Here is a 14,243-nt window from a genome sequence, read left to right on the forward strand (position 1 = left end):
GCCCCCAAATCCTGTTGCTTTTGTACCTTCCGATGAAAATGCCAAAGAATAAAGAAAAAGGGATTTTGTACACACTGAAAAACCCTTATCTTGTCCTTTTCCTGTCAATGCACTAGGGGATGTCCAAAAGCTTTCCCTCTCATGGGTGGGTAACTTCAGTGGTTTAGTATACATGGTCTCACCGCAGCCTGTAGAACTTTTTGGCCAAACGCGGCCGACTGAGAAGTATAAACGTTCAACTTGTAAAATGTAATGAATGTGTTGGGTGACACCCAAGTAGCTGCCTGGCAGATTTGTTCTGCCCTTGCATGTTCTGCAGAGCCCACGATGTGCTTTGTGCCCTTGTAGAATGGGCTTTAACTGCAAATGGTCTGCGAATGCTCCTGTTGTCATAGGTCGTATTGATAGTGTCAACTAGACAACTGCTACAGTCCTTTTACTGCACGTAGGAGACAAGGAGAGTGTCTGAGCGTCTGTAATCAGCTTGAGATAAATGCTGAGCGCACAGACCACGTCCAGTTTCTGTAGCTTCCTCTCCTTCTCATTGGACGGACTTGGACAGAAAGAGGGTAAAATTATATCCTGGTTCATGTGATGTTCTTTTACCACTTTTGAAATGGTGTGGTTCCGAGTATCACTTTGTCCTAATCGAGGGTAAGCCATGGTTCTTTGCAGGAAAGTGCTGCTATCTCAAATACTCGTTTTGCTGAAGTGATATCAGGAAGATAACCTTCAGTGATAACCACTTGAGTTCACATGTCAATAAGGGTTCAAAAGGTAGTTGTTGTTAGAACCAGTGGTAAGCTCCATGTTGCCAGGGGTTCCCTAAGAAGGGGTCTGGCCATGGTTACACCGCTGATGAACTGTTGCAGTGGGGTTATCTGCCCATTTGGTATGTCAGTTCCACCAGTGCCGACACCTGTGTCTTTAGGGTGCAGAGTCCAAGTCCCTTCCGGAACCCCTCCCTCATGAATTCCACCACCTCCGTTGTGGTTGTGTCCTCCCAACAGATGCTCCTCTGCCTGCCCCAGATTAAGAAGGTTCTCCAAATCCTATGGTATGTTCTATTATTAGATTGTTGGCTTTCTGTGAGAACCCGTGTTGCGTCCACCAGTCGGTCTCAAGAGCCACGCAGTCAATCGGAGCATAGCCAAGTTGGAGTGCTTGATTGGGCCTAATGTTAGCAGATTGGGTATGAGTGTTAAGGGCCAATGTCTGGCGATTGATAACTTGATGAGATCTGTGTACCATACCCTGTTTGGCCAATGAGAATTATGGTCGTGTTGGCCTGCTTCAGTTTTCTGATTATTCTGGGTAGAATAGCTAGCAGTGGAAAGGCATACACCATCTTGAAGTTCCATGGTACGACTATTGTGTCCACGTGTCCAGCCTTTGGTTCTCTTGTTCTGGAACAGTAGAGTGGAAGCTTTGCGTTGCGATTGGAGGCTAACATATCTATCTTCTGTGTTCCCCACCTGCGAGTCAGCTGATGGAAGATCTCGGTATTGAGTGACTATTCTCCCTGGTCGGTTGATGTTTTGCTCTGGTAGTCTGCGTCCCAGTTCTGTACCCCTGGTATAAATACAGCTTAAATGTTTGTGACCGTCTGATCTGCCCAGGTTAGTATTCTTGCTACCTCTTGCATGGCCGATTTGCTTCAGTGCCCCCTTGTTTGTTGACATACATTACTGCTGTTGCGCTGTAAGACTTCCCGCGATTTCAAGGGTGTTGACCATTTTTCTAGTGCCAATGCTATCGCTTGATGTTCCAGCACATTGAAGTGGTAGGAGGCTCTCCTCCCTGGACCAAGTCCCTTGGAGTGTAAGTTCTCTGTATACTGCCCCAACCCCTGAGGCTGGTGTCCGTGGTCACTACTTCCCAGGTAGTGCTTGCCCAACTCCTTCCCTCTAGGAGGTTGTCCTCTCTTGTCCACCAGAGAAGACTGCCCCTGGTTGTTTGTGAGATGGGGATTATCTGTTGCAGGTTTAGGTGGTTTCTGTTTCAATGTTGTAGAAAGTTGTGTTGTAAGTGCCTGAGAAGGAACCTGACAAAGAGTATGGCTTCTAGAGCTGCTGCCATTAGTCCCAGAAGTCGAAGGCAGTCTTCTGCTGAAGGTCTCCTTCTTGTCGCAGAAGGATTGGGTTGTCCCTATCAGTGTTCCCGCCATGTCGTGAGGTAGGTAAACCTTTTGCCTCTTGGAGTCGAACAAAAGGCCCAGGAATCTAATAGCTTGGCTTGGTATGAGAGAACTTTTGGGGTGGTTGATTAACCAACCATGTTGTGCTAGCACCCACAGACACAATTCTGTTTCTCTGGTTGCCTGTGCTGCCGTGGGGGCCTTGATCAGAAAGTCGTCCAGGTATGGTATGACGTGCACGCCCAGGGATCTAAGGTAGGCCACTATCGGAGTCAGAACCTTGGTGAAAACGCGTGGTGCTGTACTGAGACCAATGGGTAGCGCAGTAAACTGATAGTGAACTTCCTTGACAGCAAATCTGAGAAATGTCCTCAATAGAACTGCAGGTCTATTGAAGTCATGAAAATGTCTGGTTCCATAGCTGCAACCACCGATCTGAACTTTTGCTAGACCATTGGGTTTAGAGGTTTTAAAGAGATACTGACATTAGAAAATAACCTTTTTTTATTATTTATAACATAACATTGTCTTTGAATGATATTTATAACTTTGCCATAAATGTATTTGCCTGATGCTTTTACATTACCTTTCTTACCCCCATGTTCCTCTATGAGGGGGCTGCCATGTTTGTACAGCACTAGTCTGTGAGCATTAGAAACTCTAACTGTCAGGTTGGCAAAACAGTCAGGTTGGAACTTCAAATAACAATTACTTCAGTGAAAAACAATCAACATGACCTATAGGCAACTTTTAATGTAGATTGATATTTTCAAAATTAAATTTTGTGTCAGTATCACTTTAAGTTGAGTATTGGGCGGAATGATCCCTCCTTCTTGCGTACCAGAAATAAGTTGGAGTAGAAACCTTTGTATTTCTATGATTCTGGCAAGTGTTCTCTGTGAGGGGATGATGTAAGAACCCTCACTGCCGGGAGACTTGGGGAAAAGGGTAGCCCTGTTGGATGATGGTCAGTACCCAATTGTCTCTGTTACTTGTGTTTGTCATGTCCCGATGAACTTTTGGAGCCTACCCCCTACCTTTTGTGCCCTGTATTTCTGGGCTGAGTTAGGCAGAGTTGGGCTTGTTGGCATTGGGTTTCTTGGTGTTATGTGGTTGCTGTTGCCAGGTAGGTCTGCTGAGGAGTTTCTGGAGTATGGGCGAAAGGAACGATATGTTCTCGGTTGTGTTTTTTTGCCCGTGGGTAGGAAGATACTTCTGTCACCTTCACTATGATCTGCTTTAAGTTGGGTCCGAATAGGGACTCATCTGTGAATTTTAAAGATAATAGTCTCAGCTTGGATGCAGTATCTCCCGTCCAATGCCTTAGCCATAGGGCTCTACGCGCCACCACCGCTTTTGCCGTTGTTTTAGCTGCCAACCTGGTGACCTCCATTGCTGCCTCTGCCAGGAAGGTCAAAGACATGGGCAGTCTTTCCACAGCTTGGATGCGGTATCTCCCGTCCAATGCCTTAGCCATAGGGCTCTACGAGTCACCACCACTTTTGCCGTTGTTTTAGCTGTCAACCTAGTGACCTCCAGAGTCATGGGCAGTCTTTCCACATCCGTTTGTAATTGCTGGTGTATGTCTGGCTGACTCCTGTGCTCAATGTCTGGTGGTGTGGGCTAGCCCCGCTGAGGCCGCCGCCTGTATTGCAGCTGCCTGTGTATAACATTGTTTGAGGACCGACTCCGACGGTCGAGTGGATCCTTGAATGCAGCCTCTTCTACTGGTAAGGCTGTTTGCCATGATAGTTGGGCAGCCGCCAAGTCCATCTTAGGGGCTCTGTCCCACTTTTTCTGGTGCTCTTGGGTACTGGATAGAATTAGAGAATCTTTGTGTGAGTGGATCCAGTTGTATCCACTCAGCTTCAATTGCTTGTGTGATGGAGTTAAAGATCGGAAAGACTAATTCTGATTTCTTTTGACCTCCTAGAAGTCTATCTGCCCTAGAGAGGGCTGCTGTCTCGTCCTTGATCTCTAGTGTTTGCATCATCTCTCTCCGCAGTCTTTTCGATATTTCTGGGGTCGCTGCTGACTGCGCTTCCTCCTCAGAGTCCGATTGAGGTTGTGAGTGTGCTGAGCTATTCAAGTCTTGACCCAATGTCTCTTTACCCTCAGTGTCTGAGGCTAGTCCCTCTTTAGATTCTGAGGACGGTGCTAGTATGGCAGTAACTCTGCTCTCTTGCGCCCTCCTTGAGGGGGGGGGGCGGTTGTTTGGTCTTCATAATCCATTGTAGGAATTCTCCTGAGTGGGCATCTGGGTAACGTGTGCGGAAGGGTCAAATTCCCAGGGCCAGGGTGCAGGGGCATTCTACTGTAGGCATTTGAGTAGTAATCTGCCCTGGTGTTGGTGATGGAGTGCTTGGTGATGTGGCTGGGCCGTGTGAGGGCTGGGTTTGAGTTACTTGTGGGGACAGTACTGGTGGTTCAGGTATGGATGATATCTCAGGTAGGCTTGCAATCAGAGCAGTAGTTTCTCTGTGATTTCCTTAGGGAGTGTACACTTTACTGTAACAACTCACCCTGGTGGTCTAGTGGTGGTGCGACAGGGACGCCCGCCTCATCCGTCCTCTTCGGCGCTGTGAATGCGCTTTTTCCTGGTCGGCTGTTTCCAGCTATCTCCGGAAGTTCCCAATTTTACCAGCGTGAAATTCAAATATTTAAGGAGCTTTCAATGGGGAAATCATTGGCCAACGTAAAGATCTTTTCATAAGTTCCTGGGTGCTTTCTTCTGTGTATTTCAAGTTGTTACTGATCCTGCCTGTCCCTGCTTTTCATCCTTTCTGTTGCCTGTCCTGATTATTGCCCATTTTCACTACTCATTAGGATCCTGATATTGTGCCGCAATTTTGGTATTTGACCCGCCCGTGACCCCGACCATTCCTAAGTCTCCTGTATCTGTACCGTATTGACTGATAGTTACGACCCGGCCTGGCTTTTGACTACGTTCCTTGTTCCCATTCTACAACCCCACACTTGATTCCCTTGCTCAGAACTCTCTCCTTGGTTCTCCTACATTAAGACCTGTCGGCATCTGAGTGGCAGGAGGGCTCCACCCAAAGCCAAAGGCGGAAGAGTGGGCCGAGACCAGAACCTTGGAATTAGTTGTGGGTTTGAGATACCCTGCGTTACATTGATATTTAGGGAGTTTATCTGGTTTCCTCTCTTTCTTCACTGTCCCCCCTGTTGATAGTGCTGATGTGCGGTTCGCATGTGACGTAGGTGCGCACATCCCCCCATTCTGGTTTTTGGGCGCATATAGTGTTTTTGGCACGCAAGAGAAGTTATCGCGCGTTGCCTAGCGTGTCCCCTAAAATGCCCACTCCATGTCCACCAGCTATTCCCCGACACATACTGCTTTTGGTGCTGGGGTGCTGCAAGCGATGCCTTGTCTGGTGATCCCACCAGTTTTTTAAGGGGTAGCTCTGCGTGCTCTTAGCTGTTAGAGAATCTCGGCCCCTTCCCGTCATAACCGAATTAATGGCGCAGCCCTTAGGCGGACAGCTCTGTGTGTCCTTGTGCCGAGTCTACAGTTTGCTGGTTGTAACCAATATCCCAGAGGGGCTGCTCTGCCCATAACCTGGGACTGGATAAGCACCTGAGCAGTGTGAAGTCCAGAAGATAAAATGGAAAAATAAAATAAGACACTCTATCTCCGAATAAAGAACTGATGAGAGAAGGTGAAGACAAACTACAGTATAAATACAGTGGGAGGGACCAGGGGGTAACAAAATTCAATTCTCTGTCCTGCCTCCAGAGGTGAATGAAGACAAAACCCTAACGTCTGCACTGACCGGAGGCACGACTAGAAAAATTCTGATTAAACTCTCATTTGGCCCAAACCGGGTCTCGCCATCACGTATTATAAGGGATAATGTACCCCCTACTGTAAATGATAAGGATATTAGAAGTCACAGAGGGGTTGTTCTGTGACCATATAAAGACACAAGGCTGCAGGCTGAGTTATACAGGGAACTCTGAGTATCACTCATGTATTATAAGGGATAATGTACCCCCTACTGTAAATGATAAGGATATTAGAAGTCACTGAGGGGTTGTTCTGTGACCATATAAAGACACAAGGCTGCAGGCTGAGTTATACAGGGAACTCTGAGTATCACTCATGTATTATAAGGGATAATGTACCCCCTACTGTAAATGATAAGGATATTAGAAGTCACTGAGGGGTTGTTCTGTGACCATATAAAAGCACAAGGCTGCAGGCTGAGTTATACAGGGAACTCTGAGTATCACTCATGTATTATAAGAGATAATGTACCCCCTACTGTAAATGATAAGGATATTAGAAGTCACTGAGGGGTTGTTCTGTGACCATATAAAGACACAAGGCTGCAGGCTGAGTTATACAGGGAACTCTGAGTATCACTCATGTATTATAAGGGATAATGTACCCCCTACTGTAAATGATAAGGATATTAGAAGTCACTGAGGGGTTGTTCTGTGACCATATAAAGACACAAGGCTGCAGGCTGAGTTATACAGGGAACTCTGAGTATCACTCATGTATTATAAGGGATAATGTACCCCCTACTGTAAATGATAAGGATATTAGAAGTCACTGAGGGGTTGTTCTGTGACCATATAAAGACACAAGGCTGCAGGCTGAGTTATACAGGGAACTCTGAGTATCACTCATGTATTATAAGGGATAATGTACCCCCTACTGTAAATGATAAGGAGATGTGTACATAGAGCAGGCAGCAGGTTGCTGAATGAGTTCAGTCGGGGCGACACATTTGGTTCCAGTTGAATGAATTTAATACTCTGTACAGTTAATAGAAATCGCCGGTCGGTTCTGACTTCGCTCTGCGGAAACCTATTTACATTCATTAAAAAAAGTCAAAAATAAATAAATAAGGGATGAGGGTGTATTGAGCTGGGGTACAGGGGTATTGGGGAAGTCGGAGGGATCGGTGGAGAATAAATAAATATTTTGGAACATTTCGCAAACCCTGGAACAGTACATTCCAAATGTAATTTCATGCTGATTAAACTAACGAGGATTCATTATGGTCGCCTCTTAAAGCGACGGCAGGTGTGACCATCCTTGCACTTCCCCCAAAATCCTTTAAGACAGGATTTCCCATCAGCCACCCTGGATGTGTCACCCAATGAGATTATGAGATTTACGAGGGATTGAGAAGCAAAGAGCTCTGCTGAGTCAGTGGAACAATGCAGCCTGCTGATTGGCTAGGATCTGGCCATGCTTAACCCTTTAGTGTGCAGCTACGAGCGCCATAGATTTCAGCCATTCTCTTAAAGTTACAGCAGTAATACTTACCCCTAACATGCTGCTGCCCCCAAATCTAAAGGGAGGAAAAACAAAGGGGCACCCGCTGCTCTCGCCCACACAAAGAGCTGAAGGGGAGGAGGGCAAATACTTTTACTTTACCATACGTTCATTGAGTAGGGTAAGGTCCCTTTAATGAATGGGGGGACACCCGGTGGTGAGTGTGGGTAGTGTAGGTGCCATTCATTAGGCACTGAGTAGCACAATAAACGATTGGTTAATGCCATTGCCTTGCACACGCACGTAGATTAGGGCAAGAACTGCCCCTAGTGGTCACTAAGTGTATTGCAAGTAGCACAGGTCTATATTCCCCTGTGTATAATACTGCCACCTGGTGGATGAGACACACATAACAAACTCCTCCCCTCCTGGAGACACACGGCTCCGCCTCCGAGCAGAACCCCATAAAGTCCCTTATTGCCTCCAGTTAAAGGCACAGTCTTGTAAAGCTGCTTCAGCCTGGCCTTGTTTGGGGGGGAAGGGGGCAACTAGATCCAGCAGTTTGAGGGCAGAGAGGGGCCAGGTCACTGGGAGCAGTCCTGTTCTTTGGCTGAAGTGCTGACGGGGGCTGGGTGTCCATTCTTGGGCCGCTGGCTCAGCACAGATTGCCGGAATAGAGTGTAAGCTCTTCGGCAGATCAGGTAAAACCAGTAGACCTGGGGGGCCATGAGGATTGCGGCTCCGAGGTTGTACTCCGGGGAGAGGTTGAAGGGAACTCTGTACAGGGGGAGCCCCACGCGCTGCCCATACACCCAGTACATGTAGGGGAAGAGCAGGAGGCGGCAGCAGAAGAACGTCACCAGCATTAGGACCCCGTTGACGCGGTGCAGGAGGGTGTGCTGCTTCTTGTACTGTGGGCAGAGGGGAGAAGGACAGAAAGGGAGCAGATAAGGGGTTTCAGTGAGGGGGGGATAAAAACAGAGGGGGGGGGGGGAATACATTTCTGGTTATTTTAATTCCAGTTTCAGCCACAGATACAATAGTCACAGGCCTCTGTAGGCAGCAGTGCTGTGAATCAGCCATTCAGATAAAGCAGCAGAACATTATACACATTACATTGACACACTGGCTGCAATTTACCCCAGTCTGAACCTGTTTGGTTGACACAGACCCATACGGTCACTTTTCAGATAGCAGGGGCCACAGGGTACGGGGTGCAGGCGGGGTGCAGGGGCCACAGGGTACGGGGTGCAGGGGCCACAGGGTACGGGGTGCAGGGGCCACAGGGTACGGGGTGCAGGGGCCACAGGGTACAGGGGCCACAGGGTAAGGGGTGCAAGGGCCACAGGGTATGGGGTGCAAGAGCCACAGGGTACGGGGTGCAAGGGCCACAGGGTACGGGGTGCAGGGACTAAAGGGTATGGGGTGCAAGGGCCACAGGGTACGGGGTGCAAGGGCCACAGGGTACAGGGGCCACAGGGTACGGGGTGCAAGGGCCACAGGGTACAGGGCCACAAGGTACAGGGACAACAGGATGCAGATAACCATACAGACATTAGACTCAAATAGAAAGGGGTTTTGCACATGGGGATCGTTTATTCAGGGGTGTCAATAATGGCACTTGCCCAACAGGATTTTGAGATCTGCACAAAAGATAATGAGCCAGATACCAGTTAAGTACAACCACAAGCATCGGCCAATAGGCTACTGACTGCATCTGAAATGGCCAAGTTAGCACCTTATATCGGCCATGCAGGGTCTGCTAAAGAGAACAATCAGACAGAATGAACAGATTGAGAAAGTAGGACAAAAGTAGGACACGATGGAGACAGTAAAGAAAGTTGGAGACAGTAGGAGAAGATGGAGACAGTAGGGCAAGATGGCGACAGTAGGGCAAGATGGAGACACTAGGGCAAGATGGAGACAGTATGGCAAGATGGAGACAGTAGGGCAAGATGGAGATAGTAGGACAAGATGGAGATAGTAGGACAAGATGGAGACAGTAGGACAAGATGGAGACACTAGGGCAAGATGGAGACAGTATGACAAGATGGAGACAGTAGGGCAAGATGGAGATAGTAGGACAAGATGGAGACAGTAGGACAAGATGGAGACAGTAGGACAAGATGGAGACAGTAGGACAAGATGGAGACACTAGGGCAAGATGGAGACACTAGGGCAAGATGGAGACAGTATGACAAGATGGAGACAGTAGGACAAGATGGAGACAGTAGGACAAGATGGAGACAGTAGGACAAGATGGAGACAGTAGGACAAGATGGAGACACTAGGGCAAGATGGAGACACTAGGGCAAGATGGAGACAGTATGACAAAATGGAGACAGTAGGGCAAGATGGAGACAGTAGGACAAGATGGAGACAGTAGGACAAGATGGAGACAGTAGGACAAGATGGAGACAACAGGACAAGATGGAGACAATAGGACAAGATGGAGACAATAGGACAAGATGGAGACAAAACGACAAGATGGAGACAGTAGGGCAAGATGGAGACAGTAGGGCAATATGAAGACAGTAGGACAAGATGAAGACACTAGGGCAATATGGAGACATTATGACAAGATGGAGACAGTAGGGCAAGATGGAGACAGTAAGGCAAGATGGAGACAGTAGGGCAAGATGGAGACAGTAGGGCAAGATGGAGACAGTAGGGCAAGATGGAGACAGTAGGGCAAGATGGAGACAGTAGGGCAAGATGGAGACAGTAAGGCAAGATGGAGACAGTAGGGCAAGATGGAGATAGTAGGACAAGATGGAGACAGTAGGACAAGATGGAGACACTAGGGCAAGATGGAGACAATAGGACAAGATGGAGACAGTAGAACAAGATGGAGACACTAGGGCAAGATGGAGACACTAGGGCAAGATGGAGACAGTAGGACAAGATGGAGACAGTAGGACAAGATGGAGACAACAGGACAAGATGGAGACAATAGGACAAGATGGAGACAAAACGACAAGATGGAGACAGTAGGACAAGATGGAGACAGTAGGGCAAGATGGAGACAGTAGGAGAAGATGGAGACAGTAGGACAAGATGGCGACAGTAGGGCAAGATGGAGACACTAGGGCAAGATGGAGACAGTATGACAAGATGGAGACAGTAGGGCAAGATGGAGATAGTAGGACAAGATGGAGACAGTAGGACAAGATGGAGACAGTAGGACAAGATGGAGACAGTAGGACAAGATGGAGACAATAGGACAAGATGGAGACAGTAGGACAAGATGGAGACACTAGGGCAAGATGGAGACACTAGGGCAAGATGGAGACAGTATGACAAAATGGAGACAATAGGGCAAGATGGAGACAGTAGGACAAGATGGAGACAGTAGGACAAGATGGAGACAAAACGACAAGATGGAGACAAAACAACAAGATGGAGACAGTAGGGCAAGATGGAGACAGTAGGGCAATATGAAGACAGTAGGACAAGATGAAGACACTAGGGCAATATGGAGACATTATGACAAGATGGAGACAGTAGGGCAAGATGGAGACAGTAAGGCAAGATGGAGACAGTAGGGCAAGATGGAGACAGTAGGGCAAGATGGAGACAGTAGGGCAAGATGGAGACAGTAGGGCAAGATGGAGACAGTAAGGCAAGATGGAGACAGTAAGGCAAGATGGAGACAGTAGGGCAAGATGGAGACAGTAAGGCAAGATGGAGACAGTAGGGCAAGATGGAGACAGTAAGGCAAGATGGAGACTGTAGGGCCATTGGCTGCAGCTGTTCAGCTGTTTTTTGAATAAAAGTCCCAGAACTGACCTGAATGAGGATCTTGCCGAAGCATACAAAAGGAGTGCTGACCTCGGCCATCAGCATGCACCCCAAAAAGAAGTCACCTTTGCCATCTCTCCAGAGCTGAAAAGAAAAAAGACAAGTTGAATGAGTGTGTTGCCTTGAGGCCCCCCTGCACCCCCAGATCATTAGGGGTCACACGTCAGCACGTCTTACCACAGACACGGGAAAACAAACAGCCACCATGAAGACGTGGTGCAGGATCATGAGGAACTCTTTGTACAGGTAGGCCCTGGTGAGGCTCCAGCCACCACTGTGGCCCTTCAGCTTGTGCTTGTGCTCGTAGCACAGATACATTGCGTAGATATCATAGATGAAATAGGGCACCGCAAAGCGGGTGTAGGTGGCAGCCAGCCAGTGCCTGGGGAGACAAACACGGGTCAATACTTCCCCTCAGGCACAACATATTATACAGCCTTGTTATACACATAGGTGGGAGCTGCCATACTACTTAGAGTGTACAGTATGAAGGTGAAGCCGCTGCGGATAAAGGTTCAAGGATCCTTATGAGCCAATTAGGTACTGGGTGCTGAACAAATGTCCACATGGATTAATCTCCCTTCTCTGTAGGCTGATCTGAGCTCCATCTGCCATGCTCTCAGCGAGGTTAGTAATCCCCTAAATGTATTAATTCTTGCAAATAAATCAGATTACAGCATGGGGGCTGGGGGGGGGGTTAACCTTGAACCGGTCACCTGCTGTTTAACCCTTTCTTCACATTACACCTGCGGGATATGCCATGTCACATGTATTGTACAACAGAACCACGATACTAACCTTCCTATATAATCAGTTAATAATAATAACGATCGATTTTTCAGCCATCAGGTTTCTGGTTACCAGGGTGACTGACCTTAGAAACCAGGAAACATTTTTTTTAAAGGTAAGTTTTATTGTTTTCAACATGTAAAAACAAAGAGAACACTACAAAACAACCCATATGCATTACACGGCGTCAAGCATGAAATACAGGTCGCCACAAACAGTATAGAGTAGTGTAACACTATAGCTGTAGGGGTTATTGGTTGGACACACCAAGAGGTAGCTCTTGTGTTTTAAAGCGATACTGACACTAAAAATTCTCTTTTCAAAACATGAATCTACATTAAAAGTTACCTATAGGTCATGTTGATCATTTTCACTGATAGTTTTAATTTTGTAAGTAATTGTTACTTGAAGTTCCTTAACACGACTGTTTTGACAACCTGACTGTCCCTTCTTAACCCGTCAGTTACAGTTTCCAATGCTAACGGACTCCTGCTGCACAAATATGGCCGCCCCCTCATACAGGAACATGCGGGTAAGAAAGGTGATGTAAAAGCATCAGGCAAATACTTTTATGACAACATTATTAATAGCATTCAAAGGCAATGTTATGATAGATATAAAAAAAAAGGTTATTTTCTGATGTCAGTATCAGTTTGGGTCACCATTTGGTCCAGGGAAGAACAGAAGATAGTATATTTGCCTTATGTAAGGTTGTACTCAGGGCACCCTATTTCAGGTCCCGAGAGTCAATATCGCACCATGGCCCCCAGACCTTATCAACTTTGGTGGGTGAATCTCTAGTAACCCATCCAGTGCATTGCCACAGTTTTGGTTGCATAGAATAATAGTATACATGAGCTCACCCTGGCACATTTGGTGGGGATTACAGGCTCTACGACCACCAGGAGACAGATAGCTGCTGTTATCAACTGTGGCAAATCCAGGGTGTCTGCTATAAAAGTTATAACTTGGGTCCAGAAGGTAAAGATTTGCGCACAATCCCAAATCAGGTGGAAGAATTCAACTGTCAGTTCCCACACCTAGAGCAGGAATCATCAGGGATTCTCCCCATGTGCCTAAGTCAGATGGGAGTTATATAGAGATGGTGTATTGTTTTATATCGTATTAGACTAGAGATGAGGGAGCTATAGGCGTTATCTATTGCCTCATCCCAGTCGTCCTGTTCAAGGTCTGGAATCTTGATATCCCACCACTATATTCTAAAGGGTTTGGGGCCCAACAATAGCAGGTTTCGGTACAGTTGAGATACCATCTTAGAGGGATTTAGGTCCTGGAGAGTTTCTTCTATATTAGGGGAGGAGAGTTGAAGGTTGAGAGTGGTAAATTGGGAGCAAAAGGCATGTCTAAGCTAAAGGTATTTAAAAAATGGTATATAATCTGATTGGCATTCTTGCTGGAGCATGGGGTACGTAGGAAAGGTCAAATTGTCTAGAAGGTCCCAATGGCAATAAACGTTCTGCATGGGCCAGAAGGTAAAGTGTGGTAAATGTGAGTTCCCCACAGAGGGAGAAACCGGGATAGTATGGGTGGGGAGTACCCTAGGAGTTTGAGAGCTAACAACCAGGCTTTATGAGGTGTAGTAAGAGTAGTTTTTTTTTGTTCCATAGGAACGAGTTGGTTCAGTTTCTTGAAAAAAGTTTTAGGAATGTGGACTGGGTATTATGGAGTATGTATAGTAGCTTGGGGAGGTAAATCATTTTGACAATGTTGACCCTATCTCAGCGGGATAGGGTACATGATAGATCGGTAATGATTGGATCCAGGTTTAATGTTTTTGGTAACATCCACATGAATTGTAACCCCTAGGTATTTGAACTGGTTGGCCCATTTCAGGGGAGTTTCAGGTGGTAGATTCTGGGGTTGATTGGGGTCTATTGGGAACAGAACAGATTTCTCCCAGTTGATCCACAGGCCTGAGAAAAAGCCAAATTGGTTGACCATGTTAAGTAGACCGAGTTGTTGGGGTTGGCCAAGTACACTAGGCTGTCATCTGCATAAAGAGAGATCTTTTCTTGTGTGGTGCCTAGGGTTAGGCCTTTGATTTGGGGGGGGGATTGCCTAATTAGGATAGCCAGTGGCTCAATTGGCAAGGCAAATAGTACTGGAGATAGGGGGCACCCCTGCCTTGTTCCCCTAGTTAGTGGAAAGGAGGGGGATATGAAACCATTGACTCTGACTTGGGCTCTGGGATTCTTGTAGAGGAGTTTAATCCAAGTTAAGCTTCTCGGACCCAGCCCGAAATGG

The 14,243-nt window shown here is 47.1% G+C and overlaps 1 protein-coding gene across 2 annotated transcripts in view; it reads right to left on the reverse strand.

Moving 5' to 3' along the window:
* Positions 1 to 6,893: 6,893 nt before the first annotated feature.
* Positions 6,894 to 14,243, reverse strand: part of tlcd3b.L (TLC domain containing 3B L homeolog) — a 37,695-nt gene continuing 30,345 nt past the window's right edge. For both annotated transcript variants that reach the window (XM_041576106.1, XM_041576105.1), the window contains exons 3-5: positions 11,367 to 11,571; positions 11,178 to 11,273; positions 6,894 to 8,299 (exon numbers count right to left, since the gene is read on the reverse strand). In XM_041576106.1, the coding sequence (XP_041432040.1) occupies positions 7,973 to 8,299; positions 11,178 to 11,273; positions 11,367 to 11,571 (628 nt within the window). In that variant the 3' untranslated portion in view covers positions 6,894 to 7,972. The remainder of the gene's footprint in view (positions 8,300 to 11,177; positions 11,274 to 11,366; positions 11,572 to 14,243) is intronic.

Source organism: Xenopus laevis, chromosome 9_10L (assembly GCF_017654675.1).
Source record: "Xenopus laevis strain J_2021 chromosome 9_10L, Xenopus_laevis_v10.1, whole genome shotgun sequence".
Taxonomy (NCBI): domain Eukaryota; kingdom Metazoa; phylum Chordata; class Amphibia; order Anura; family Pipidae; genus Xenopus; species Xenopus laevis.